Below are 27,481 nucleotides of genomic sequence, written 5' to 3' on the forward strand. Positions count from 1 at the left end.
CCCAGACGCCCGGCGCAGCGGGAGCGGCTGGGTGTGCCTGGCCTGCGGGACGCGACCGAGCGCAGTGGGGTGAAGCGGAGCCTGGAGCCGCCCGTGGTCAGGTGGGCGCCGGGAGTGGGGCGCGGGACTCTCGGAGAGCCGCGATGATGGGGGGCGGGAGCGAAGGGTGAGGATGGGGCCTGGAGCAACCCTGGGCCCGCTTGTCTTGCGACGGGGAAGGGCCTTGGGGCTCCCAGATACCCTCTGGCCCGTCCTGGGGCTCTCTGGGGTCTGGAGGCCTGGCTGGGGCCGCGCGCCCCCCCACCCCAGTGCAGGTAAACAGCGAGGACGGGGCGTGGCCTAGGGGGAGGGAGGGAGGAGGGGGCCCTTGTGACGGCGGGTAAGCCTGGTGCGCAGGGCTGGGCCGGCCAGGGAAAGGTGGTGCGGTTTGCGGGGCTGGGCCACGATGGGAGCCTCCTGCCTGCCTGTGTGTGTGAGGCTTTGTGTGTGTGCAAGAAAGTGTGTCAGGCTGTGGGTATGAGGGTGAAAGCGACTGTCCTCCGTGTAACCCTGTGATGCGACTGTGTGTACGATGTGACACCTTCAGCAATGTGAAAATGTGGGCGACCTCTGACGGGAATGGTGTATGTGTAGAATCGGATTGTCAGTAGCACTTTATGTCTATGACTAAGAGCGAGTGCGACTGTAGTCAACTTTCTGCTTGGCCTGATGTGCATGTGTGTGGCTGTGTGTGTGGCTGTGTTTATGGCAGGGAGTGGAACTGGTTGTAGGATTAGGTGTGAATGTTGACCAAGAGGTTGTGCAGCTGTGGTTGTCTTTCTGCCTGTTGGGGGGGTGTGTGTGTGTGGTGGACAGTGTGTGGCACTGGATCAGTGATAGGTGACTATGATTGACTTTTTTTTTTTTTTTTTGAGACGGAGTCTTGCTCTGTCACCCGGGCTGGAGTGCAGTGGCCGGATCTCATCTCACCGCAAGCTCCGCCTCCCGTGTTTATGCCATTCTCCTGCCTCAGCCTCCCAAGTAGCTGGGACTACAGGCGCCCACCACCTCGCCCGGCTAGTTTTTTGTATTTTTTAGTAGAGACGGGGTTTCACCGTGTTAGTCAGGATGGTCTCGATCTCCTGACCTCGTGATCCACCCGTCTTGGCCTCCCAAAGTGCTGGGATTACAGGCTTGAGCCACCGCGCCGGCCCTTATGATTGACTTTTGATTGTCACTGATGATGTATGGGGCTGGGCGGAACTGTGTCCAGAAGCGGGAGTGTTTCATGGGACGGTGTGTGTGGAACCTCGGGGTTGGATGAGTGAGGTGTGGAGGTGTGTAAAGCCGTGTGTGTGTGTGTGGAGAGAGGAACTGGAGGGTGTGTGACCTGCACTGATGCCGTGGCTGGCAGTGGTGTGCAATGGAGAGTTTGTTGTGGGGCTGTGTAGTGTGGGAGACAGGAGTGGAGATGCGGACATTTAGGTGGAGTGCACCTCTGAGCAGATGACCAGATGGAAAAGGGGGTCAGCACCTGGGATCGGTGTGTGAGACTGTGCCTATGATTATCAGCTGTGCGGTTTTGCACCCGGGGCTCTGTGTGAGTCTGGGAGCTGCTGTGTGTCTGGGACACAGCCCGAGTGCTGGATGGCTGTGGTTAAGCCGTGTTTGTTGCTGTGGTTGTCCATCTGGCTGTGGAGTGGTGTGTGTAAGGCTGTGTCTGAGATTATGGAGGGAGGTTGTTACATCGGCAAAATTGTGTGAAGAATGGTTGTGGTTGTCAGGATGACTCTTGATGAGCCTGTGTGGTTGTGAGTTCAACCATTTATGATGTTTGTGAGTGAGGTGTGAGACTAGGTATGGTGTGACATACACATGCACATAGAGATTGGCTGGGTGCAGTGGCTCATACTTGTAATCTCAACACTTTGGGAGACTGAGGTGAGGGGATTGCTTGAACCCAGGAGTCCTAGACTAGCCTGGGAAACATGGTGATACCCCATCTCTACAAAAAAAACCCAAAAATTAGCTGGGCATAGTTTAGTTTTTTAAAAAATGATCAAGTCTGTGGTGCACAAAATGTACAGGACCCTTACTGTATGTGATTGTGCGTGTGCAACCTGTGCAGAAACCGCTGGGCTGCCTATGGTGGATGCAGTGGCTCAAGTGAAGCGTGCAAAAACGTGGCATCCCTCTATGCCTATTCACAGCTGTCTGTTCCTACTGAATCCAAGTATTCATGAGTGCATGGCGTGTAGGTGTGGGAGTCCCTGCTGGCCAGGCCTGGAGGGGGAGGAAGAGGAAGTGGGGAAACTGGTGAGGGATCCACAGTGAATCCTGGGAGTGTGTGCATCTGGAGGTGCGTTGGGCACATTGTGGGGAGTTGGGTTGTATGAGTTCAGGGGACAATGAGTGTCACGGTCAAGTGCAAGGAGATGGTCTGAATGTGAGTGATTTGGGGAGTGGGAGAGACAGAGTTAGTTTCTGCGTGGGTTGGCTTTTCCTCTCTTTTTTTTTTTTTTTTTTTTTTTTTTTTTTTTTGAGACGGAGTCTCGCTCTGTCGCCCAGACTGGAGTGTGGTGGTGTAATCTTGGCTCACTGCAACCTCTGCCTCTCGGGTTCAAGCGATTCTCGTGCCTCAGCCTCCTGAGTAGCTGGGACTACAGACGCATACCACCACACCTGGCTACTTTTGTATTTTTAGTAGAGCCGGGGTTTCACCATGTTGGCCAGGCTAGTCTCAAACTCCTGACCTCAACTGATCCACCCACCTCGGCCTCCCAAAGTGCTGGGATTACAGATGTGAGCCACTGTGCCCAGGCTTGGTTTTTATTTCTAAGAGAATATACCTGTGTGTTAGGTGGGATTTGCAGAAGGGGATTGTATACAGATTGTTTTTGAAAGAATAGTGTATGTGTGCGCCTGAGTTGGTGTGTTGTCTTAGGTTGTATTTCTAAAAGGAAAATGTAGGTATTTGTATTGAATTGTATATTTAATAGGAGAAAGCAAGTCCATGTTGTTATTTCTAAGAGAAGAATGTATATTATGTTGCCTCCCCTCCCCTCCCTTCCCTTCCCCTCCCCTCCCCTCCCCTTCCCCCTTCCCTCCCCTCCCCTCCCCTTCCCCCTTCCCTCCCCTCCCCTCCCCTTCCCCCTTCCCTCCCCTCCCCTCCCCTTCCCCATTCCGTTCCCTTCCCCCTTCCCTTCCCTTTCTTTCCTTCTTTCTTTCTTTCTAGACTGGGTCTCACTCTCTCGCCCAGGCTGAGTGCAGTGGCACTATCATGGCTCACTGCACCTTCAACCTCCTGGGTTCAAGTGATCCTTCTACTTCAGCCTCCAGGAACACCACCACCACACCTGGCTAATTTTTTTTTTTTTTTTTTTTGAGACGGAGTCTGGCTCTGTCGCCCAGGCTGGAGTGCAGTGGCCAGATCTCAGCTCATTGCAAGCTCCGCCTTCCGGGTTTACGCCATTCTCCTGCCTCAGACTCCCAAGTAGCTGGGACTACAAGTGCCCGCCACCTCGCCCGGCTAGTTTTTTGTATTTTTTAGTAGAGACGGGGTTTCACCGTGTTAGCCAGGATGGTCTCAATCTCCTGACCTCGTGATCCGCCTGTCTCGGCCTCCCAAAGTGCTGGGATTACAGGCTTGAGCCACCGTGCCCGGCCTCACACCTGGCTAATTTTTAAATTTTTTTTATAGAGACGGGGTCTTGCTATGTTTCCCAGGCTGGTCTTGAACTCTTGGGCTCAGCTGATCCTCCTGCCTCAGCCAAAATCCCAAAGTGCTGGGAGTACAGGTGTGAGCCACCGCACCCGGCCTACATTGTGTTTCTAATGCGGAAGTGTGTGTGTGTGTGTCACTGTATTTCTGGGAGGGTGCGTGTGTGTATCGTGGGTTTTTTTTTTTTTTTTTTTTTTTTTAATGGAGTCTCACTCTGTCACCCAGGCTGGATTACAGTGGCGTGACCTTGGCTTACTGCAACCTCCACCTCCCGGGTTCAAGCAATCCTCCTGCCTCAGCCTCCCAAGTAGCTCGGACTACAGGCATGTGCCACCACCCCGGTTAATTTTTATTTTTTATTTTTTTTATTTGTAGTAGAGACGGGGTTTCATTATGTTGGCCAGGCTAGTCTCAAACTCCTGGCTTCAAGTCATCTGCCTGCCTCGGCCTCCCAAAGTGCTGGGATTACAGGCGTGAGCCACTACACCTGGCCCCATGTTGTATTGGAGAGAAGGGAGAGTGCATGTGTGTGTCAAATTGTATTTTGGAGAGGAAAATGTGTATGTTGCATTGTGTCTTTAAGAAGGGAGGGTGCGGGTGTGTGAGGTGTGTTTCTGAGGAGTGTGTTTGTGTGTCTGTGAGGACCCCAGGGGCACCACCAGCTAAGTTTCTGTGACCTTGTCACCCACATACAACCGCATGAAGTCCCATAGAGGGGGGGGCCCCCGCCCACTATGAGCTGGGCTTCAGACTCTCAGCTGTCACATGGCCAGTGTGACATCCCTGGACCACACCTATCACACGTGTGTCCCGACAGGCCCTGGGCTGGCTGAGCCTGTCTGATGGAGGAGGGCAGAGCCCCTGTTCCTCCAGGGTCCATCTGCTGCCTGGGAGCCAACACATGGCCCCGTCCTCATTCCCCCCAGCCTAGAGGCCTCCTGGGCTTCTGCGGGCCCTGGCCCCTCAGCCCTCTCCTCCCACCGCACCCACCCCCAGTGGTCTGACTTGTTCCCAACAAAAACACCCTAAGAATGAGCTCACGCAGAGGCTGCCGCCTCCACACGCCCCGCCCCACTCGTCTGGCAGAGGAGGGTGCCTCTGGTCCCAGGTCACACGGCCGACCGGGAGCTCTGGGCCAGGGGATCCAGGGGCCTTGGGGTGGGGAAGGTGGCCAGGTGAGCTGAGAGCAAATGGGGGACCCCAGCCTAGCTGTTTGCCTTCTCTTGGTTAATTACACATAGGATTTGGGAACTGTCCTCAGGGCAGAACCCTGGGATGGGAGGACAGACGAAGGTAGACTAGACTGTTCCAGATGAGAGCTGGCTGGGATGGGTGTGGAGACTGGGATGGAGAGGGTGTGGAGGCAGAGGGCTGGCCAGGATGGGTGGAGCAGGGAAGAGCCAAGATGGGGAGAAGTTAGGGGTCCTGATGGCCATTATGGGAATAGAGGGTGGGGGCCAACTGACTGGCCTGGGCCATGATTCCCCAAACCCCTCACCGTTGCCCCCCAGGAGCAGCAATGTCTGTGCAGGTGGCAGCTCCCGGAAGTGCGGGGCTGGGCCCAGAGCGCCTGAGCCCTGAGGAGCTGGTACGGCAGACGCGGCAAGTGGTCCAGGGGCTGGAGGCGCTGCGGGCAGAGCACCGTGGCCTGGCTGGGCACCTGGCAGAGGCCCTGGCGGGACAGGGCCCGGCAACTGGCTTGGAGATGCTGGAGGAAAAGCAGCAGGTGGTGAGCCACTCGCTGGAGGCCATCGAGCTGGGGCTGGGCGAGGCCCAGGTATGAGGGGGCCAGCTGGGGAACTGGGAGAGGATTAACTGAGGGCGGAGGGAGGGCCAGGTATGAGGGGGACAGGTATGCAGGGGGCTGGGAGAGGGGTTCACTATTGCTGAGGGGCACACTTTGGGAGGCTGAGGTGGGCAGATCACTTGAAGTCAGGAGTTCAAGACCAGCCTGACCAACATGGCGAAACCCCATCTCTACTAAAAATACAAAAATGAGCTGGGCATGAGGGCTCCTGTAATCCCAGCTACTTGGGAGGCTGAGGCATGAGAATCACTTGAACCTGGGAGGTGGAGGTTGCAGTGAGTGGAGATCGTGCCATTCCACTCCAGTCTGGGCGACAGAGAGAGACTGTTTCAAAAAACAACAAAAACAAGTATGGCAGAAAGGCACATCTGGGGCAGGCGGAGGCCTAGGGGAATGAGGCCTGGGAAGGTGAGGCTCCAGGCCAGAGATGGAGTCCCTTGGCAGTTCTAGGGGGTCCTTGTATGTGACAGGGACCCCTGAACCAGATGGCATTCTTCAGTAAACTGTGGGTCCTAGGGCAACTTCGGGGGTAAAATCAGAGGGGCCCCTCAGAGTCTCTGAGGGCAGTGGAGCCACGTTGGTGGAGTCTCTGCAGAATCTGGGAGTGTCGTGCATAGTAGTGGGGTGCAGCAGCCTGATTCAAGGTCTGGGCTGGGTCAGGGGCTGGCTGGCAGGGTAGGAACCAACCTCGACTTGGGACCCCCACCCTGGGCAGGTGCTGCTGGCCTTGTCAGCACATGTGGGTGCACTGGAGGCAGAGAAGCAGCGGCTGCGCTCCCAGGCCCGGCGGCTGGCCCAGGAGAACGTGTGGCTGCGGGAGGAACTGGAGGAGACGCAGCGGCGGCTTCGGGCCAGCGAGGAGGCCGTGGCCCAGTTGGAGGAGGAGAAGCGCCACCTGGAGTTCCTGGGGCAGCTGCGACAGTACGACCCGCCCACGGAGACCCAGGTGCCATGGGCAGGGCAAGGTGGGGGTGCTGGGCCCTTCACAGAGCCCCACAGTTCCCCAGACCCTCCTTAGAATCCCACAGTCCCTCCTTAGAATCCCATAGTCCCTCCTTAGAATCCCACAGTCCCTCCTTAGAATCCCAGTCCCCCAACCCTCCACAGAGCCCCCAGACCCACCAGAACTTCCGTAGACGCCCCCACTAACTGCTCCCCGAAGCCCCCAGGCCTCGCCAGTCCCCCAGGGGGCCCCTGACACTCATGATCACCATCTCCCTCAAACCCTGAGATAGATCCAGGGCTCCAGTCTCTGAAACAAGCCCCCACTCCCCCGGCCCCCCACTTTCCTGTCCCTGCAGCAGTCTGAGTCCCCGCCTCGCCGAGACAGCCTGGCCTCCTTGTTCCCCAGCGAGGAGGAGGAGAGGAAAGGTGGGTGTCAGGAGTACATGCCACAGATGATGGTGGGCCAGGGTGGGGAGGGGGCTCTGAGCTGCAGGACCCCAAAGTCTCTGAGCAGGGATGGGGAGGTGAGGGCAGGGTCAGGAGGACCCTGAATGTGACAGTGGGCAGGTGAGGCTGGGAGCTGCGAAGACAGGGTAGCTGCCATGAGCCCGGCAGGCCCCGTAGGCACATCTTGCAGGGCAGGTAGGCCGCCATGTACCTGTCCTGAGGCCAGGATGCATCCCACCAGCTGGTTAGATGATAGTGACTACAATCTCAGAAGTTAACATGGGGGCCCATAGTCCCAGGGGCCAGTTAGGCAGTCTGGGGCGTGTGTCTCCTCGTGCGAGGATGGAGGGGCAGGAGGCTTAGGAGGCTTGCAGTGACCCAGAGCCCACCCCGCCCCACCCAGGTCCTGAGGCCGCAGGAGCAGCAGCAGCTCAGCAGGGTGGCTATGAGATCCCTGCTCGCCTTCGGACCCTGCATAACCTCGTGATCCAGTACGCGGGGCAGGGCCGCTATGAGGTGGCGGTGCCCCTGTGCCGCCAGGCCTTGGAGGACTTGGAGCGCAGCTCGGGCCACTGCCACCCTGACGTGGCCACCATGCTCAACATCCTGGCGCTGGTGTACCGGTGAGAGCTGCGGCCGGCCATGGCAGGGGGCAGGCACGGCAGGGACCCATTGGGTGCAAGTGGTGGGACCCTGGTGCCCCCTCTGCCACCATGGAGCACCTGGGGAGGTCAGAGGAGGGGACAGCCAGAATGGGAAAGGAAGGGAAGCCTCCTGCTATAAGAACGGCAAAGAGGGAGTGGGCCAGGGATCTGGGGGGGGGGGTGCAGGGGCACTGAGCCAGGCAGAGAGGAGTCAGAGCACAGACACCAGGGACCCCAACAGAGCAGGCAAGATAACTGGGGTGGTTAGAGGCTTGGCAGAGGTCTGGGGATACAGGGCCTGGTGTTAGAGAACTGGAAGGTATGGAGGGGCCCACAAAAGACCCCCAAAGGGTGCCACCCATGCTTGGTTCAGCCAGGTTCCCTGGGCCTGCCAGGGTCAGCCCAGCCCCTGTGGCTGCAGCTGCCCCAACCCCCGGCTAACCCCTGCCATCCCTTGGCTTCCCCACAGAGACCAGAACAAGTACAAAGAAGCCACAGACCTCCTCCATGATGCCCTGCAGATCCGAGAGCAGACACTGGGCCCCGAGCACCCTGCGGTGAGTGGGGCCCCAGGGAGACGAAGTGGGGCCGTGCCTGCCCATCCCTGACCTGTGTCTCCCCTAACCCCACAGGTGGCTGCCACACTCAACAACTTGGCCGTCCTCTATGGGAAGCGCGGGCGTTACCGGGAGGCAGAGCCCCTGTGCCAGCGCGCTTTGGAGATCCGAGAGAAGGTCCCATCCCCCTTACCCAACCCCGAGGAACCCCTTGTAGCCCTCTCCGTGGATCCTGAGTACTTACATCATGACCCTGATCCTCGGGCCCCTTGCGTTTGGTACTTGGAGACCCCAATTGGAGCCCAACCCATCACCCTTGACCTTCTGAGATCCCAGTTTGGTCTTGACCCTGACTCTGACCTCTTGCCTTACCTCACATGCTACCCCCCAACTGGGTCCCCCCACAGCCTTTCCAACCCCTCATGGCCACTGGCACAAGCCCAGCCCTGACCTACCCATCTCACCTGGTGCCCTGCGAGTTTCTGGATCACCATGGCCTCTGACCTCAGTAATCCTGCTCGACGGTGTCACTTGTGCCCCAGCCCCCAACCTCTCAGATCACTCTGCTTTGGCCCTGTAATCCCTAACTTGTGACCACCATACAGAAGTGATGTCACGTGTCCCACCAATCCTGTATGACGCCTCTGACTTGTGACCCCTGGCCCCCAGGTCCTGGGTGCTGACCACCCAGATGTGGCCAAGCAGCTCAACAACCTGGCCCTGCTGTGCCAGAACCAGGGCAAGTTTGAGGACGTGGAGCGGCACTACGCCCGGGCCCTGAGCATCTATGAGGCCCTGGGCGGGCCCCATGACCCCAACGTGGCCAAGACCAAGAACAACCTGGTGAGGCCCCTGGGGCTAAGTGGGCCCGGAGGGGAGGGTCCTGCCCTGGGGCGGCACCCATTGGTTGGATACAGGGTGCGCACCATGGGGGAGGGTCCCCCCGAGGCAGGGCCCTTGGAGCAAGTGTCCCATCAGACACAGGAGCTGGCTCAGCACAGAACACGGAATCAGGAAATGTGTTAAGTCCACGGCACCCAGAGGACAGTCAGTGAAGGGGAAGCTGGCAGGCGCAGATGGCAGCAGCAGACATTTATTGAGCTCACTGTGGCCGGCTCCCCTCTTAGCCCGGTCCCCACATCACTAGTTTTTACAGTGTCCCTATGAGGTGGGAGCTGTCGCTCTACTTTGCATGTAAGAAGACTGAGGCACAGAGGCCATGCCACCAGCCCAAAGCAGAGCAGGCAGGCTCAGAAACAGGTTGCCTGCCCTCCATCCCCCAGGCAGGAGGTAGGACGGAGCTCCAAACCCACTCTGCCCCAGGGCAAGGCTTTAGGCAGGGGAGGGATACGGCCAGGTCAGCACATTAGAAAGTGGGACTGGGCCCAGGCGTGGTGGCTCACGCCTATAACCCCAGCACTTTGGGAGGCCAAGGCAGGAGGATCACTTGAGGCCAGGAGTTCAAGACCAGCCTGGGCAACATACCAAGACCCTGTCTCTACAAAAAAAAAAAAAAAAAAAGTGGGACTGGAGGCAGTGTTGGGAACTGGGGTCTGAAAAGTTCCCAGACTAGAGCCAAGATCACCCAAGACACTCCCTTCTCCGCAGGCCTCAGCCTACCTGAAACAGAACAAGTACCAACAAGCGGAAGAGCTGTACAAAGAAATCCTCCACAAGGAGGATCTACCTGCCCCTCTCGGTGAGCCCCTAGCCCCTGCCTGCCCTCCTGGTGGCTTCTCTATGTCCCCATTTCAGTGTCCCCCATCTTTCCCCTAGGTGCCCCCAACACAGGCACAGCTGGTGACACGGAACAGGTGAGGATGGGCTGTGCTTCGGTTCCTGGGGAAGGCGTGGGGACTGCATGGGCTCGGGGGACTGAGCAGCATCCCTGCCCCTCCCCAGGCCCTTCGCCGCAGCAGCTCACTCTCTAAAATCCGCGAGTCTATCCGGCGAGGAAGTGAGAAGCTGGTCTCCCGTCTCCGAGGCGAGGGGGCGGTGGGGGCAGCCGGGTGAGTGTTGATCAGGTCGGCAAAGAGCCCTGACATCAGCAGAATTCATAGCCCACCCCCCACCCCCTCCTGCTCAAGAACCTTCCATGGCTCCCATCTCCCCTGTGATACACACAGATCAAATCCTGTGCTGGAAAGCTCCATCCTGGATTCACTCGTTTCTTCCCTGCTGCCCCCTTTGCAGAATGAAGAGAGCCATGTCGCTCAACACACTGAACGTGGATGGCCCAAGGGCTCCTGGGACTCAGGTGAGGGGACACCTGGGTCAAAAATGGAGTGGGGCCATGTGGGTAGGTGCAGAGATAAGGCAAAAGCAGGGCAGTTGGGCCAGCATCGGAGTCAGCAGGTGGTGGGTTGGTGTTGGAAGAGACCCAGGACAGGAGCAAAGATGGGTTTTACTTGTGGTAGAGGTCAGATGGGTAGACAGTGGGCTGCCAGGCTGGACGTGGCACCTGCCCCTCCAACCATCCCCTGTGCCTGTCTCCAGTTCCCCAGCTGGCACATGGACAAGGCCCCTCGGACCCTCAGCGCCAGCACCCAGGACCTGAGCCCCCGCTAACATCCAGTGACCTGTGTTGGCCTCAGCTTCTCGGGAACAGTGCGGGAGGGGTCTATCATCTCTTAGACGCCCCCTGCCCTCTTCTGTGATTAAAGGCTGTGGATGTGACAGTGAGGAATGTCACCTGAGTTCATAAGACCTTCCAGCACCACTCCTGCTGCAGCCTCAGAGCTGCTGGGACCCAGGGCCAGGCAAGACTCAGGAGTCACCAGGAACCATTTATGGCCCTGCCCACCCCGCTCAGAGCTGCTGAGCAATCTGCTCTATCCTCTGCAGCGTCTCCTCTGATTCCAGCTGCTCCAGGCTGAGCAAGGACAGGCCCAGCTGATCCTCCTGCAGAGAACAGAGGAAAGTAAGGGGGGGCACTGTCAGGAAGGGGCCTAGGCAGCTGCTGTACTTCCCTGACCACCCACCCCTGATGGGCATTAGGGGTCTGAGACATGAGGCCCAGGATGTTTGAATTTGGAGGTGTCAGTATAATCCACAGACATTCCTGTCAACATAAGAGCCAGCCAGGGAGTCAGAGGACGGGCTTTCCCCAGGCCAGCACAGTCTCAATGCCTGGTACCTCCTCACCCCGCCTTGCCTGGGCCACCTGCTGGCATCTGTGGCCCCTTGAATCTCCCCCTACCCCCCAGAGCCCGGCATGTAGATGCACAATAAACTTCTCTCTGTAGAGGGCAGGAGGACAAGCTGGGGTTGGGGAGAATCCAAGGGGCCTTTCTGGAGGAGGAGCTTAGCCTGGGAGGATGCTGGGAGGGGGATGCAGGCCTCACCCGGTGGAAGGGCTGTGCCATCTGCCGCAGGAAGTACTTGGCCACCTGGACACCCTCATCCACAGTCAGGTTGAGGTTGGCATCTGTGAGGTGCTCCTGGATCCAGCGGGGCAGTTTCCCCCGCTTGTCCCCACGGGCAAACCGCTGTGGGCAGAAGCGCAGGCCAGGGAGAGAACGTCAGGACCCGAGTTGGGGAGCGTGGGCCACCCTCCACCCTGTGACACCCCCCATCTGGGAAATGAACGGGCAAATAGCCTGGTTCTCGGAGGCTGGGGTGGGAGCACAGGGGCACCCCTGAACCTGCACCTTGTCGGCAAAGACCATGAGGCCGTAGTCCGTCTTGCCCCTGATGGCCCGACCCACACACTGGGCCGCGTGGCGCATGGCATCGAAGGTGAGAAAGTCATTCTCACGAATCTGGAACTGGTCCCGCAGGTATTCCAGCCGTGCCTGCAGAAACGAAGGATGAGGAGCTGGGGAGGTGGGGGAGCCATCCCTCCCCTGGCCCTAACACTTTGGGACTTCTGGGAGCCAGAGCTACTCACCTTGAGAATGCGACTCTGTGTGTAGACATAGGGGACGCCAAACATGATGACGGCCCGCCCGTAGTGGTGCACTGGTGGGCAGAGGAGAGGGGTCGAGGGGAGTTACAAGTGTGGCTGGTGGGACAGGGACAGCCTCACACGCCCCAGGATGCTGTGTCTGAGTGGGAGAGAGAGGGTGTGCTCCCGCCGGGTGCCTAGGGACAGAGGGGAGGGGAGGGTCCCTCTGTGCACCCAGGCTGTGGGTGGGTGGTCCCCCGCGGGAGCAGACAGCAGAGCGGGCAGGTGTTCGGAGAGCTCTGGGAAGACACCTGGGGAGGAAGAGCGAGTCCACTCACCAAAGTCGATTCCCTCAGACACTTTGCCCCGGGCCACTGACAGCAGGATGGCCCCGCGTCCATTCTCACAGGCCTGAGGTGGGGAAGCAAGATGCAAGTTGGATCACTCCTTGGAGCCACCTCCCCACCCCCTCCACGCTGGCCTCACACACCCACCTCCTGGTACTTCTCCAGGGCGACACTGGTTTCGGCACCATCCTGGGTCTCAATAAAGAGCAGCTTGTTCCTCTGGATGTTCTCAAGGATCCCCTGGGGAGGACCCAGGGAGGTCAGGGTGGGGGTGGCAGAGGGTGGGTTCAGGGCACGGCCATCCTGGTTATATCCAACTCTCCCGGGGACTCCTACATCACCATTTCTCTGGGCCTCAGCTGGCTCATCTGAGATGTGGGGAGGGAGGGTGGAATTGTCCAACCTTACTTCTTCGGGGGGAACTTAGTGATCTGGGTGGGGAACCAATCACTGCTGGATAAGTGGGGCAGGTATGTGGCCCAAGGGGGTGGCCAATCAGGGCACCCCATCCCCTGCCAGCGACTGGTGGAGGGACTGACTGTGAGGCAGGCAGAGTCAAGCAGAGGCTGCTGTGAGAATTCCCATGTGACACTACAATACAGACAGTGTAGAGCCAGCGCAAGGACAGACACAGACCAGTGGGACAAAATGGAGAGTTCAGAAACACACAGCCACCTGTGCAGTTCAGTGGGGAGAAGTTTTACTGGAGCAAGTGGATTTCCAAATGGAACCAAAAAATGAACCTTGACCCCCTACCTTACACCATAAAGAAAGATGAATTTGAAGTACCTCATAGACCTAGATGTGAAAGCTAAAACCACAAGCTCCTAGAAGGAAATACAGCAGCCTCTCTTCATGACCTTGGGGTAGGCAAAGGTGTCTTAAATAGGACACAAAAGGCACCTGGGCTGTGGGGACTGGATCACCTTTCCGCCGTGTAGAAGCCACCTATTGAAGCACAAGGCCAATGTCCTGGCTGTGAGGATGAGGTTCCTGCCTCCCATGAGTGCCATTCCAATACTTGGATTAGCCAAGTTCACTCACCTCGCCCCAAAGTGCTTTCACCCACTCCTGAGAGCCTGGCCATGGTGTGCTCAGAGGCACAAAGTGCAGAGTGGCCTCCCCTCCCACCCAGGGCCTGGCTGTGGTGAGCCCTGTTTCCAGAATGCCCCACAACCTCCTCTGCCTACTTCCCTGAAGGGGCTCCTGCAGACCCTTGAGAGGCTTTGCCGAGTCCCAGTCCAGCCTTGATTCTCTAGAACCTTCCTGTAACCTAGATAGAGTCACACCTGCTACCTGGGCCTCCCCACCAGGCCATCTGTGCTGGAGGATCACAGGGATGGGGTAGCCCCAAAGAGCAGCAGAGGAGCAAGGAACCTAGAAGGTGGGGGTGACTCTGCCACAGGGTACTCCTCTGAGGGAGGGGCCCACATTGGGGCTTATGTCTGTGTTCTCAGCCTGATGTACTGGGGGCGGGGCATAGAGTGTGTGCTGCTTACACCCCATTCCTACATGCTGCATGCACTCTCCTGTCATACAGGACACCTGTCACCATCAGAGGGTAAGAGGAATGAAGCTGACACAGCAGTGCATTGCCAGGGGCTGAGGAGAGCAGGTGACTCCCCTCCTGCAGTGCCAGGGGCTGAGGAGAATAAGTGCAGGGAGGGGGTGGCCAGGTATACCTGCTCATACCAGGAGGCCACGGTGCTCTCCATGTACTGGTAGCTGGTGAAGAAGGCCACGATGCCATCAGGGACCACAGCGGACATCTCCAGCAGGAGGTTCCCATAGTTCCGGATCACAGCTGCGAGGGGTCAGAGGTTAGGCCCTCTCCTGGCTCAGTTCCTCCCCCCTTCTGTCTTCGAACTAGGAGTTTCTGGAAACCCCACTGAGGCTGGCTGTCAGGCTATTCACACACATCCCCTTCCTCCTCCTCCCAGGCGTGTTTGAGGACCCTCCTTGCCACTTCCTGAAGTCACACCTGGCTATGTAATTTGCCATGGCCAATGAAATCAGTGCAGAAGAGGCCAGGTGCGGTGGCTCACGCCTGTAATCCCAGCACTTTGGGAGGTCGAGGTGGGTGGATCATCTGAGGTCGGGAGTTTGAGATCAGCCTGGCCAACATGGCAAAACCCCATCTCTACTAAAAATACAAACATTAGCCTGGCGTGGTGGCAGACGCCTGTAATCCCAGCTACTTGGGAGGCTGAGGCATGAGAACTGCTTGAACCCACAAGGCAGAGGTTGCAGTGAGCCGAGATCATGCCACTGCACTCCAGCCTAGGTAACAGAGCAAGACTCTGTCTCAAAAAAAGGCCATGTGTCACTTCCAGGGGAGCACCCTTAGGAACCAGTGCACAATTCACTGTGACCACTGTGATCCCACCTGTCACATCATGCTGCCTCTGACGCACCCAGCGGTGGAGGTTCCCAGGTGAGGAGACACAGGGCAGGCCCCCTACCAGCTCACAGTGGACGTGTCCCATGGGCAAGAAGGAAGCTCTGGGCTAAGCAACTAAGGCCAGGGATATTTGTTACAGCAGCGTGACTCAGCCCATCTGACAGATACACCTCCCTGTTGGAACCCACAGAAACCAGCCCCACTGGCAGCATACCAATATCCTCCCGGGTCTCAAATTTGGAGCTGATGGCCACCTGGTCATTGCCACGGCCGATGATCTGAAGAGAGCAACAGAGGTCATGATAAGCGAGGCAGCAGCAACTGCTCCAGCGTGTGAGTGCTGACCACCTGCTGGTGCTGTTCTAAGCTTTTTTTTTTTTTTTTTTAAATAGAGACAGGGTGTCACCATGTTGCCCAGTCTGGTCTTGAACATCTGGCCTCAAGCGACCGTCCCATCTTGGCCTCCCAAAGTGCTGGGATTACAGGAGTGAGCCACCACACCCAGTCTGCTCTAAACTTTATAAACACAATGTCATTGAATGAACCCTCAGCTACCCTGTTATCTGCATTGCACAAATGACCTGGCCTCAGAAAAGGTGAGTTGCCTGCCCAAGGTCACACAGCAAATAGGTGGCAAAGATGGAACTGGACCCAAGTCTGTCCACACTCTCCACCAGCAGCTACACTCTAGCCAGCCCCAGGCCCCAGGCCAGCCGGATCCCGAAGAACACCCCTCACTATGCCGGTGGGCATCCCCGCCAGCCGGCAACCTCACACAACCACCATGCAGTGGGTGGTCATTACTGGTCCACAACCTCTGACAGGCAACTCCAAAAGCCAAAAGCTCTGAACACATTTCTTTTTCCAGTTGGGCACAAACTCATTAAGTAGCAAAACCTGCCCTGCCCTGAGTCTCTCTGCAGAGGCCTTACTCCTTAATGTGATGCTTCCAAATCTTTTACTGCCAAAATAGGAGTTTGACTCGGGGGAGCCACCCAGACCCCACTGGGGACATCACACACCACACAGCATATGCCTTGTCTCTAAAGGCTGGAAAATTCTGAATTCCAAAACAAATGGCCGCGTGCAGTGGCTCACACCTGTAATCCCAGCACTTTGGGAGGACCAGGTGGGCAGATCACTTGAGACCAGCCTGGCCAACATGGTGAAACCCTGTCTCTACTAAAAATACAAAATTTAGCCGGGCGCCGTGGCACATGCCTGTAATCTCAGCTACTCAGGAGGCTAAAGCAGGAGAATCACTTGAATCCAGGAGGCGGAGGTTGCAGTGAGCTGAGATCCGTGCCACTGCACTCCAGCCTGGGCAACAGAGCAAGAGTCTGTCTCAAAACAAAAAACCAGCCTTGGGACTTCAGATAAGGGACTGAGGGCCCATGTTGACATGCACATGTTACAGAGATGGAGATGGACAGCAAGGCCCACTTACCTGGGTCACAGCCAGACCACGTACCCGGCAAAGCCACGTTAACCAAGATGCTAAGTGCCTACCTGTGCCAGACCCTGGGCTACCTAAGTGTTTTACCCCAGTTCTCTCAATCCTCTCAACCGCCCTGGGAGATCAGGGAGGATACATTCCTATTTCACAGATGAGAAAACTGAGGCTTGAGAGTTGTACCCACGGAGAAGCAGAATCAAGCCTAAGTCTGTCTGAGTCCCACACCCGGCCTCTTCAATGTAAAACTCTCCTGCCTGAGCAGTGGGGGAAGCCATGGAAGGGGGGCGGCCCCTTGCTCCCACCTCCCCTCCCAGTCCCAGCCCCAGCCTCTCCCACTCACCATAGGGCAGAGGCAGACCCTGGCCAGTGTCATGGTGAAGGTTGCCATGGTGACGGGGTGGAAGTCCAGGATCTTGGGGTAGATGTCCAGCGGGGACAGTGTCTGTAGGGGGGACAGTGGGAGGGATCTCAGCAGGACTGGGCAGAGACCAGGAGGCCCATGGAGGGAGGCCAGGGACTGGGAGGAACAGGAGAAGGGTCCTCACCCCAGACGTGATGATGACAGACTGGAAGCGCTCGAATACAGGTTTGATGGCCAGCGAGGCGTCCATGCAGCTGGAGAGAGATGAGGGCGGTGAGGGCCCGGAGGGCTGGGCCCCTGACCCACAGTGCAGTCACACCCCCACCGGGCAGGGTCCCACCTGAAGTGCAGGATGGGGTTGGCAATGGTTGGGGTTCTGTCATCAAAGGGCTCGATGATGATGGTGAAGCCTGCAGAGGGCAGGCAAGGATGGGTGAGATTCCCCCACTACAGCCACAGTGGCACCCACTCAGCCATTCCCTCTCCCGCTCCCTTGCTTCACCCCAGTCTCCATCCCATACTGCCTGGGAGTGAATGGGACCAAACATGAGCTGCTTAAGCCCCAAACTAGGCATCTGAGTCTAAAATACACCCCAGTCTTTCTGCCTCTCCACAGGGCCCACACCTGTGCAAACTTTCACGAAGGATCCCAAGTAGAGAGCGCCACAGCCCCGCCCACTGATCACTCTCCCAGTACTGCAGGGCCCCCCCAGCACCCACACCAAAGCCAGGAGCCAGAGCCTTAAGCTTTCTCCCAGGACCCTTGTTTTTGTTTTTTGACATGGAGTCTCGCTCTGTAGCCCAGGCTAGAGTGCAGTGGCGCGATCTCAGCTCACTGCAAGCTCTGCCTCCCGGGTTCAAGTGATTGATTATCCTGCCTCAGCCTCTTGAGTAGCTGGGGTTACAGGTACACCCCCCCTACAACACACCCAGCTAATTTTTGTATTTTTAGTAGAGATGGGGGACCTCCAGTGATCCGCCCGCCTCAGGCTCCCAAAGTGCCGGGATTATAAGTATGAGTCACTGCGCCTGGCCTCCCACGACCTTTCTACCTAAGCCATCAGCAAAGCCAGGCAGCTCTGCCTCCAAAACCTACCTGCAATCTGACCACTGCCCCCGACCCCACCTGGGGCCAGCCACCATCACCTCCTGCCTGGACCCATCATCCCCTGCTCATGTCACGGCAGCCAGAGGGACCCTATGGAAACCTGAGCCCGGCCATATCACCTCCGCCCCCTGCAGAAGCCTCCCATGGCCCCCACATGCCTCCAGTGGCCTGGTGCCTGACCTTCAAAAATCAGCAGGCTCAGTCCCCCCGGCATGTTTACACTTGCTGGTCCCATGTGGCCTGGAAAACCTCCCGAGGTGGCTCCATTTGGTCATCTGAGACTGCTCAAAAGTCAACCCCTCCGAAAGGCCCTCCCCAGCCACCTTTTCTATGCAGACATATTCCAATGCAACAACATTTTTTTTTTTTTCTTCATGATAACTGCCACTTTCTGGAATTATTTCCTTGTTTATTTGACTGCATCTTTGTTACTGGTTTTCCCCTCTGGAATGTAAGTTCTGGGGGGTTAGGAATGAGATCTTTTTTGGTTCCTGCTGCTTCCACAGTGCTGAGCCTGGCCCGCTTGTTGAAGAAATAAATGAATGAATGAATTTATATATTCAGTTTCACGCAGTGAAAAAAAATCAAGTTGTCTGTGCTGGGGACACAGTGGTGACCAAGCCAGCCTTGCCGCTGCTTGCATGGGTTCGCAGTCCAGCAGGAGACAGACTTGTCCTCAGACAGGAATGACTGACAGTGGGCAGTGCTGGGACAGAGGTGCCCAGAGGAGGGGCCTGACTCAGCCTGGGGGTCAGGGAGGGTTTCCTGGAGAAGGAGACATCTCTACTAAGCTGAGAACCTAAGGATGAGGGGGAGGTGGCTGGGGGATGAGGAAGATGAGGAAGGATGCTCCAGGTGAAAGAACATGAGGTGTTGGCAGTTGGGAAACAGTGGATAGAGAACGACAAAGGCAGGGATGGAAGATGGGGTGGGACAGAGAGACAGAGGCAGAAGCAGCAGCCAGCAGGCCTCGCTACCCAGCCCCGGGGCAGGGGCCGAGATCTCCATCCTCCTGTCAGGCCCTGCCGCAGGACATGAGGCCTGATCTGGTTTCCTGGGTACAGGATAAACCCCCAGGAGGCAGACTGAACCCCTGGTGAGCTTCACGCTGAGGACGGGGAGGGAACACTGGCCCATAAAGCCTCCAGAATGATGGCCCTCTCTCGCAACCTGAAAATCTGAACATCAGCCTGTACCCCTCTTGTCCCAGGTCCCAAAACCCAGACACCATGCTCCCCACATCCCAGCCTCTACCTCCCACATCTCTCTCCAAACCATACCTTTCTCTCTCACCATGGCCACATCCTGGCCAAGGCCCCTCCCCTCCTGCTCAGGTCCCTGCCTGCCACCCAGTCTCCTGCCTCTAATCCCTGCCAGAAGAAATCTTTCTTTCTTCTTTTTTGAGATGGACTCTTGTTTTCGCCCAGGCTAGAGTGCAGCTGGTGCGATCTCAGCTCACTGCAACCTCCGCCTCCTGGGTTCAAGCAATTCTCCTGTCTCAGCCTCCTGAGTAGTTGGAACTACAGGCATGCACCACCACATCCAGCTAATTTTTGTATTTTTAGTAGAGATGGGGTTTCACCATATTGGTCAGGCTGGTCTCAAACTCCTGACCTCGGGTGATCCACCCACCTGGGCCTCCCAAAGTGCTGGAATTACAGTCATGAGCCACTACGCCCAGCCTATTTTTTTTTTTTTTTTTTTTTTTTGAGACCAAGTCTTGCTCTGTTGCCCAGGCTGGAGTGCAGTGCCACAATCTTGGCTCACTGTAACCTCTGCCTCCTGGGATCAAGCAATTCTCTTGCCTCAGCCTCTCAAGTAGCTGGGACTACAGGAGCCCGCTACCACACCTGGCAAATTTTTGTATTTTTAGTAAAGACAGGGTTTTACCATGTTGGTCAGGCTGGTCTCAAACTCCTGACCTCAAGTGATCTGCCCACCTCGGCCCCCCAAACTGCTGGGATTACGGGCGTGAGCCACCATGTCCGGCCCCCGGCTAATTTTTGTATTTTTAGTAAAGATGGGGTTTTGCCATGTTGACCAGGCCAGTCTCAAACTCCTGACCTCAGGTCATCTGCCTACCTCACCATCCCAAAGTGCTGGGATTACAGGCATGAGCCACCACCTCCGGCACCCAGAAGAAGTCTTTCCAAAGCACAAATCTGGGCTGGGCGCAGTGACTCGCTGCGTTTTGGGAGGCCAAGGTGGGTGGATCATGAGGTCAGGCGATCAAGACCATCCTGGCCAACATGGTGAAACCCCATCTCTATTAAAAATACAAAAATTAGCTGGGCGTAGTGGCATGCGCCTGTAGTCCCAGATACTGGGGAGGCTGAGGCAGGAGAATTGCTTGAACCCAAGAGGTACAGGCTGCAGTGAGCCAAGATCACACCACTGCACTCCAGCCTGGCAACAGAGTGAGACTCCGTCTCAGAAAAAAAAAAAAAAGCACAAATCTGACCTGGCACCTTGCTTGCTAGAACCTACCATGGCTTTCCAGTGCCCACAGGAGCAAAATGATCAACTCATTACCATGCCCTCTAGTGTCAGCTGACCCCATAGAGCTTCTCTGGCCTCATCCCTTACCACTGCCCACGCCATCCTTCTCCACTCTGCAGCCCGAGGAAGTCTGTGAAAATGTAAATCTGAGCACAAGGCTTACTCAAGAACTATCTACAGCTCCCCACTGCCTTCAAAATAGAGCCCACACTTCCAAGCCAAGCCCCGCAAAGCCCTGTGTGTCCAAGTTCCTGCCAACAACCCTCTAGACTCTGCTGCAACCCTGATTCCAGCTCCTAGGAGGCCCAGCAGGGATAGAAAAAGGTGAGCTTACCTTTGGCGTAGGTGCTGACAAGGGTGGCAAAGTTAGCAAGGAGGGTGAGCGGGGAGAAGTCAGCAAGGTCGGTGATCTCCAGGGTGTGCAGCAGGGACCGCAAGCGTTCAGCACAGAATCTGGTGGGGAGGAGAGGCAGGGTCAGGGTCAGGGTCAGGGTCAGATGGAAGCATGAACAGGACCAGCAGCCCTGCCTCCGCCATCATGGCAGTCACGTGCCTGTCTCCCCAGACAATGGGCACTCGGTGAGGGCGGGCAGTGGGCCTGTTTTGGAAACGTGCACCCCCACGCTATACATCTGCATGTCACACACAGCCACTGCTGCACGATGACACAGACAGAGCAATAATCAGACACCCCAGAGTCATGTGGTCACTTGTCATACCTGCTAGCACGACCTCCTAAGTGGGTTTTTTTTCTTCTCTTTTTCTTTTTCAGACGGACTCTCACCCTGTCATCCAGGCTGGAGTGCACTGGCGCCATCTCGGCTCACTGCAACCTCCACCTCCCGGGTTCAAACAATTCTCCTGCCTCAGACTCCCGAGTAGCTGGGATTACGATGCCCACCACGCTCAGCTAATTTTTATACTTTTAGTAGAGACGGGGGTTTCACTATGTTGGCCAGGCTGGTCTCGAACTTCTGACCTGGTGATCCGCCCACCTCGGCCTCCCAAAGTGCTGGGATGACAGGTGCGAGCCACTGCACCCGGCCCTAAGTGGGTTCTGATCAAAACAACAGACTCATTATCACACCCAGAATCCCCCAGTCATGGCATTAATCCTGCATGGCCACATAGTCACGCATTCACATCCAGAACCTCTCCCACTGTCTCTCATGCACCTGCGGGGACACAGACAGTGTCGGAACCCCATGGGCTCACAGAGGAATGCAGTCATCACCCACATCCCGCAGAGTCCCACGGATACTCACGCATGGGACACACAGGGCCACTCGGCCACAACTGCACACAGGCAGCGCTGAGGCTCTCAGCCCCGGGGACGAGTCATGGAGCAGCTGGCTTTAAAGCCAGGCGGGCAGTCACACTTGCAAACCTGCCTCCCACACTTCAGCCCTCCCAGCCTGTCTCCTCTAACCCCAGGTGCCTACCCTGGCTGGTCGCTAGCTGGGGATGAGTCTGTCCCCTACACTGGGCCATGGAGCCTCTACGGCTGTGTCCCCAGCATGGAGCAGGCACTTGGGGAATGTGTATTGAGTGACCGAGATCCCCTCTTTGCCCTCACAAGTCTCCAATTCTGGGGAAGATGGGCAAACCCACACGGAAGGTGGCCTCACCCACAGAGGCAGGGCAGCCAGGGCCTTTGGAGCCCACAGGCCTGGCTTCAAGCCCCAACTACTGGGCACAGTGCTGTGCGGCTCTGGGCAAAGGCTTCCCCTCTGGGAGCCCCAGTGTCCTCATGTGCAGGGTGGGGATGCTGTACTGGGGGTACAATTGAGGTAAGGAACATAAAGGGCTTAGCTCCTCCTTAGTGCTCAGGACAGGGTAGCTGACTGGCTTCGCTGCTCTCTCATTAACCACCACAGAACCCTGTGAAGTAAAGATCCGACTCCTTGGCCGTTTTACAAAGGAGAAAACTGCAGTTTAGAGAAGACCCATGAGTTACCCAAAGCAGCAAAGGAAAAGCCCCCTTCTATCCCTGGTCATTCTCTGCCTGCCCTGTGCCTCAAGAGACTGACTCCCCCAAAATGCGCCCAGACTGCTCCATGGGGACGCCCCTGCCCTCAGACTTGGAAGATTAGAGGCAATGGTGGGAAGAGACATGGGCCGGGGCCTCCTCCCCCAGCTCCTAGCCTGCGAGACCCAGGTTCTGGTTTCTGCTCCCAGCAGGAGCCCCTGTCCAGGCCCCCACCAGCTGGTTCTCAACACACTCCCTCCCTGCCGCTGTGGCCTGGCTTAGCTCCCAGCTTTCACCTCCCACCACCCTCCTTGGCTCCTCCCCCAGTCCACTCCTCTGTAAATGGTGCTCCCACTACTCTCTCTTGGGTGGGGTAGACTCTCCAATCCAGCCAGGTGTTGCCTGCCAGGCCCCTGCCCAATGCAGGGACCCAGGACCAACTCCAACCTTGCTCCCGGACCTGCCAGGTTAGACCAGACAGGGTCCCACGTGCCTCGCCTAGCTCACTCACTCCTGAGGCTGGCAATGGTGATCCTGGGCTACAGGCATGGAGGACATGGCTCTGCCTAACCAGGACCTGCTGAGCCCCCATCCCCGCGCTGTATGGGGCCGCACCTGAGGGGCTTGCGCTGGATGCACACGCGCTGGGCCAGGCCGCTCAGGAAGGCGGGTGGGCTCTCCTGCACCACGTGCTGCACACGCAGCCGCCACTTCACGTACTCCAGCAGCCGCCGCAGGAAGCCCAGGAAGTGCTCCGCCGTGCGGATGGAGCCAGGCACAGCCTCTGCGAGGAGACGCTATCAGTGGCCATGGGGAGGCGGGAAAGGGACTAGGGGGCCGCGGGGGGTGGGAGCTCACCCTGCAGCACCTCGTCGGGCAGCACGGGGTTGGCCAGGTGGGCGTCCGTCTCCCGGGCGGCGCTGGCTTCCCGCAGCCCCTCCACCAGACGCCGGTACTCATCCCGCAGGCGCTGCTCGTCTGTCTCTTTGATCCTGCGGGAAGATAAGCTGGGGTTGGGGTGGGGCTGGCACCCCTGGGGACAAGTCAGACAGAGGCCAGGGTCCCAGGGGCAGGGCAGGCACCAGGGTCCTCCAGCCGTCCCCGGCCCCACCTGAGCACCGTCTTCTGCAGGGTCTCCAGGTTGCCCTGGCACCGGTCAAGGGTCCGGCGGGTGAGGTTGACGCTCATGGAGTCGATGCAGACGTTGTCTGGAGAAGGGGGACAGAGCCGGCTCAGACATGCCTGCAGGGGCCTCACTCAGAGGGGCTGGCGTCCCTTTGGCCCCTGGCGCCCCCCTCACCAATGTTGTGGGCCTCGTCGAAGACCACGACGGCCTTGCGGGCCAGTTCCTTGGACACCAGGTCTGCAATCTTGGGGTCCAGGAGGTAGTGGTAGCTATAAACCACCACGTTGGCATGCAGGATCTGGGGGGCCAGGGAGCAGGGTCACCAGGGCCCTGCCACCCCAACCCCTACCCCTGGCCACACTGGCCCATCATTCCCACACAGGCCTGCAGAGGCAGACACAGGCCAGGCAGAAATATGAGCAGATGGGTAGAGACAGACTGACAGACATGGGCACCCATCAACAGGGAGATGCAGACAGGCAGACTCACAGCAAGCAACAGACAGGCATGGGCAGACAGTAGACGGGCGGGCAGCCCACATCCTCATACTCGCCCCTCTGCCCGCCCCACCAGCCTTCTCACTGAGTATCGAGCAAGGAAGTATGGGCACCAGCCCTGGCGCCGCCCCAGGGCCTTCAGGTCATCTAGGTTGTAGATGCCAGCGGGGAGGGGCACCTCGCGCCCATGGGCATCAAATTCCTGGGACAAGAGTGCCAGGGGTCAGGGAGGCTGCCTGCTCCAGGCCACCCATCCAGCCTCCCTCCCTCAGCCCTGCCCTCCAGGCACCTCATAGAAGCGGCAGTGGGGCAGGCTGGTGTCATGCTGGTACTGCGCTCGCACATAGGAGGCTGTGAGGCTGTGGCATTTCCCATCGACGTCCTTCCCAAAGCGCAGGGGTGTCACCTGGGGGTGTGGAGCATCTTAGCACCCAGACAGAGTAGAAACCCAACCACTCTTCAAACGCAGGTCTCCACACCTCCCAGCTGGCTGGGGTTTTGGACAACTTGAACCTCAGTCTGTTGCATTATTAGTTAAGACACATGGGAACTTAATGCAGGGATACAAGAGTAGTAAAACTGGACTGGGCGCGGTGGCTCACGCCTATAATCCCAGCACCTGGTGAGGCTGGGGTGGGGAGATCACGAGATCAGGAGTTCGAGACCAGTCTGGCCAACATGATGAAACTGAAACTCCATCTCTACTAAAAATTAGCCGGGCGCGATGGTTCACGCCTGTAATCCTAGCACTTTGGGAGGTCGAGGTGGGCGGATTACCTGAGGTCAGGAGTTCTAGACCAGCCTGGCCAACATGGTGAAACCCTGTCTCCACTAAAAATACATTAGCCAGGTGTGGTGGCACGTGCCTGTAATCCTAGCTACTCAGGAGGCTGAGGCAGGAGAATCACTTGTACCCGGGAGGCGGAGTTTGCACTGAGCCGAGATCGCGCCACAGCATTCCAGCCTGGGCAATAGAGCGAGACTCCATCACAAAAAAATAAATAAATAAAAATAAAAATACAAAAATGAGCCAGGCAAGGTGGTGCACACCTGGAATCCCAGCTACTCGGGAGGCTGAGGCAGGAGAATTGCTTGAACCCAGGAGACAGAGGTTGCAGTGAGCCGAGATCATGCCACTGTACTCCACCCTGGGCGACAGAGTGAGACTCCTTCTCAAAAAAACAAAAAGAGAGTAGTAAAATTGTTACATTCTTACAACTACAAGTTATACATATATATTTTTGGAGACAGGTCCCTCTGCTACTCAGGCTGGAATGCAGTGGTGCAATCATGGCTCACTACATCCTTGACCTCCCAGGCTCAATTGATCCTTCCCCCTTCAGCCTCCCAAGTAGCTGAGGCCACAGGTGTGCACCACCATGCCTGGCTAATTTTTGTCTTTTTAGTCGAGATGAGGTCTTGCTATGTTGCCCAGGCCGGTCTCAAACTCCTGGCCTCAAGCAATTCTCCCACCTCAGTCTCCCAAAGTGCTGAGATTACAGGCTGAGTCACTGTGCGCAGCCAACCAAAACTAATATTTTAAAACACTAAGCCTTGAAAATCTTTAGCATATAGATTGAGGATAATTACTTCATCCTTGGAAATGCCAAAACACATGGAACCCTGGCAGGGCCTAAGAATCAAAGGAGGTCCTGCACAGTCTGGGACTCCCGTCACCCCTGACCTGCTCTGTATCCTCTAAGGCACCATCACAGCCTAAGGCTATCTTTCCCAAGAACAAATCCTTTTCCTACACCAAACGGAAAGCTCCAAGGCAGCCAGCCCTTCCCTCTCCATTTCCCCTTTCATCAGTCACCGAGGCCTGTGCTCTTTGTCATTCACTAGATATATTATTTCTCATATATTCTTACAAATAATGTGATGTAATATATAGTCTGTGGGCCCAGTGTGGGAGTTTGAGATCAGCCTGGCCAACATGATGAAATGCATCTCTATTAAAAATACAAAAAACTAGCCGGGCGTGGTGGTGGGCGCCTGTAATCCCAGCTACTCAGGAAGCTGAGGCGGAAGAATCACTTGTACCTGAGAGGTGGAGGCTGCGGTGAACCGAGATCACGCCACTGCACTCCAGTCTGAGCAACAAGAGTGAAACTCCATCTCAAAAAAAATAAATAATTAAGTCTAGACACGATGGCTCATGCTTGCAATCCCAGCACTTTGGGAGGCCAAGGTGGGCGGATCACGAGATCAGGAGTTAAGAGACCCGCCTGACCAACATGGTGAAACACTGTCTCTACTAAAAACACAAAAATTAGCTGGGTGTGGTGGAATGCGCCTGTAATCCCAGCTACTCAGGAGGCTGAGGCAACAGAATCGCTTGAACCAGGGAGGCAGAGGTTGCAGTGAGCCAAGACTGCGCCACTGCACTCCAGCCTGGGTGACAGAGTGAGACTCCGTCTCAAAAAAAAATATATATATATATACACACACACACATATATGTAAGTATATACACATATATACATTCTATGAGTTACCACATGTAAAGTATTCAGAACAGTGCCTGGCACACAGTGAGTACAGTGTTTTTTTTTTTCTTCTGAGACGGAGTTTCACTCTTGTTGCCCAGGCTGGAGTACAGTGGTACGTTCTTGGCTCACTGCAACCTCCCTCTCTGGGGTTCAAACGATTCTCCTACCTCAGCCTCCCGAGTAGCTAGGATTACAGGCATGTGCCCAACAAACTTTTGTTTTTCTTTTTAGTAGAGATGGGGTTTCTCCATGTCGGCCAGGCTGGTCTCAAATTCCTGACCTCAGTTGATCCACCCACCTCAGCCTTCCAAAGTGCTGCGATTACAGGCGTGAGCCACCATGCCCAGCCAAATACAATGGTTTTATAGCATAATTTAATAACAATTAATATTGTATTTGTCATATATTATGTATATAAATATCATGACAATTTCTTTTTTTTTTTTAGAGAGTCTCACTCTGTCCCCCAGGCTGGAGTGCAGTAGTGTGACCTCAGCTCACTGGAACCTCTGCCTCCTGTGTACATGCGATTGGGATTACCGACGTGTACGCCACCACCCCTGGCTAATTTTTGTATTTTTAGTAGAAATGGGGTTTTGCCCTGTTGGCCAGGATGGTCTCGAACTCCTGACCTCAAATGATCTGCCCACCTCAGACTCCCAAAGTGCTGGGACTATAGGTGTGAACCAACGCACTCAGCCTATCATGAGAATTTTTTTTTTTTTTTTTTTTTGAGACGGAGTCTCGCTCTGTCGCCAGGGCTGGACTGCAGTGGCCGGATCTCAGCTCACTGCAAGCTCCGCCTCCCAGGTTCACACCATTCTCCTGCCTCAGCCTCCCGAGTAGCTGGGACTACAGGCGCCCGCCACCTCGCCCGGCTAGATTTTTGTATTTTTTAGTAGAGACGGGGTTTCACCGTGTTAGCCAGGATGGTCTCGATCTCCTGACCTCGTGATCCACCCGTCTCGGCCTCCCAAAGTGCTGGGATTACAGGCTTGAGCCACCGCGCCCGGCTTTTTTTTTTTTTTTTTTGAGACGGAGTCTCGATGTGTCGCCCAGGCTGGAGTGCAGTGGCGTGATCTCAGCTCACTGCAAGCTTCACCTCCCGAGTTCACGCCATTCTCCTGCCTTAGCCTCCCGAGTAGCTGGGACTACAGGTGCCCACCACCATGACCGGCTAATTTTTTTTGTATTTTTAGTAGAGACGGGGTTTAGTCTCTACTAAACCCCTAGTTTCACC

At 56.6% G+C, this 27,481-nt stretch overlaps 2 protein-coding genes across 8 annotated transcripts in view; one reads left to right on the forward strand and one right to left on the reverse strand.

The window, feature by feature from the left end:
* On the forward strand, positions 1–10,729 carry KLC3 (kinesin light chain 3). Of its 2 annotated transcripts, XM_010377488.2 has the most exons (13): positions 1–101; positions 5,212–5,477; positions 6,223–6,453; positions 6,809–6,878; positions 7,303–7,522; positions 8,013–8,100; positions 8,176–8,277; positions 8,770–8,943; positions 9,709–9,799; positions 9,877–9,914; positions 10,003–10,109; positions 10,294–10,357; positions 10,597–10,729. In XM_010377488.2, the coding sequence occupies exons 2-13, from the start codon at positions 5,220–5,222 to the stop codon at positions 10,666–10,668; spliced, it is 1,515 nt and encodes a 504-aa protein (XP_010375790.1). In that variant the 5' UTR covers positions 1–101; positions 5,212–5,219; the 3' UTR covers positions 10,669–10,729. The 2 variants fall into 2 exon arrangements, with proteins under 2 accessions (XP_010375790.1, XP_030769023.1); XM_030913163.1 differs by lacking the exon at positions 1–101 and having other exon boundaries at positions 5,195–5,477.
* The window catches only part of ERCC2 (ERCC excision repair 2, TFIIH core complex helicase subunit), a 21,482-nt gene continuing 3,178 nt past the window's right edge, over positions 9,178–27,481 (reverse strand). For 3 of the 6 annotated variants that reach the window (XM_030913160.1, XM_030913159.1, XM_010377489.2), the window contains 18 exons: positions 24,040–24,156; positions 23,836–23,952; positions 23,428–23,551; positions 23,239–23,335; positions 22,986–23,119; positions 22,743–22,911; positions 20,493–20,611; positions 16,892–16,961; positions 16,736–16,805; positions 16,531–16,632; positions 14,949–15,012; positions 14,016–14,137; positions 12,481–12,573; positions 12,325–12,397; positions 11,990–12,060; positions 11,751–11,894; positions 11,445–11,588; positions 9,178–11,001 (listed from right to left, as the gene is read on the reverse strand). In XM_030913160.1, coding sequence (XP_030769020.1) covers positions 10,909–11,001; positions 11,445–11,588; positions 11,751–11,894; positions 11,990–12,060; positions 12,325–12,397; positions 12,481–12,573; positions 14,016–14,137; positions 14,949–15,012; positions 16,531–16,632; positions 16,736–16,805; positions 16,892–16,961; positions 20,493–20,611; positions 22,743–22,911; positions 22,986–23,119; positions 23,239–23,335; positions 23,428–23,551; positions 23,836–23,952; positions 24,040–24,156 — 1,923 coding nt within the window. In that variant the 3' untranslated portion in view covers positions 9,178–10,908. Of the gene's footprint in view, positions 11,002–11,444; positions 11,589–11,750; positions 11,895–11,989; positions 12,061–12,324; positions 12,398–12,480; positions 12,574–14,014; positions 14,138–14,948; positions 15,013–16,530; positions 16,633–16,735; positions 16,806–16,891; positions 16,962–20,492; positions 20,612–22,742; positions 22,912–22,985; positions 23,120–23,238; positions 23,336–23,427; positions 23,552–23,835; positions 23,953–24,039; positions 24,157–27,481 lie in introns of those variants that run through there. The other 3 variants (XR_004052167.1, XM_030913161.1, XM_030913162.1) reach the window with 3 other exon arrangements.

This window comes from Rhinopithecus roxellana, chromosome 12, assembly GCF_007565055.1.
Source record: "Rhinopithecus roxellana isolate Shanxi Qingling chromosome 12, ASM756505v1, whole genome shotgun sequence".
NCBI lineage: Eukaryota > Metazoa > Chordata > Mammalia > Primates > Cercopithecidae > Rhinopithecus > Rhinopithecus roxellana.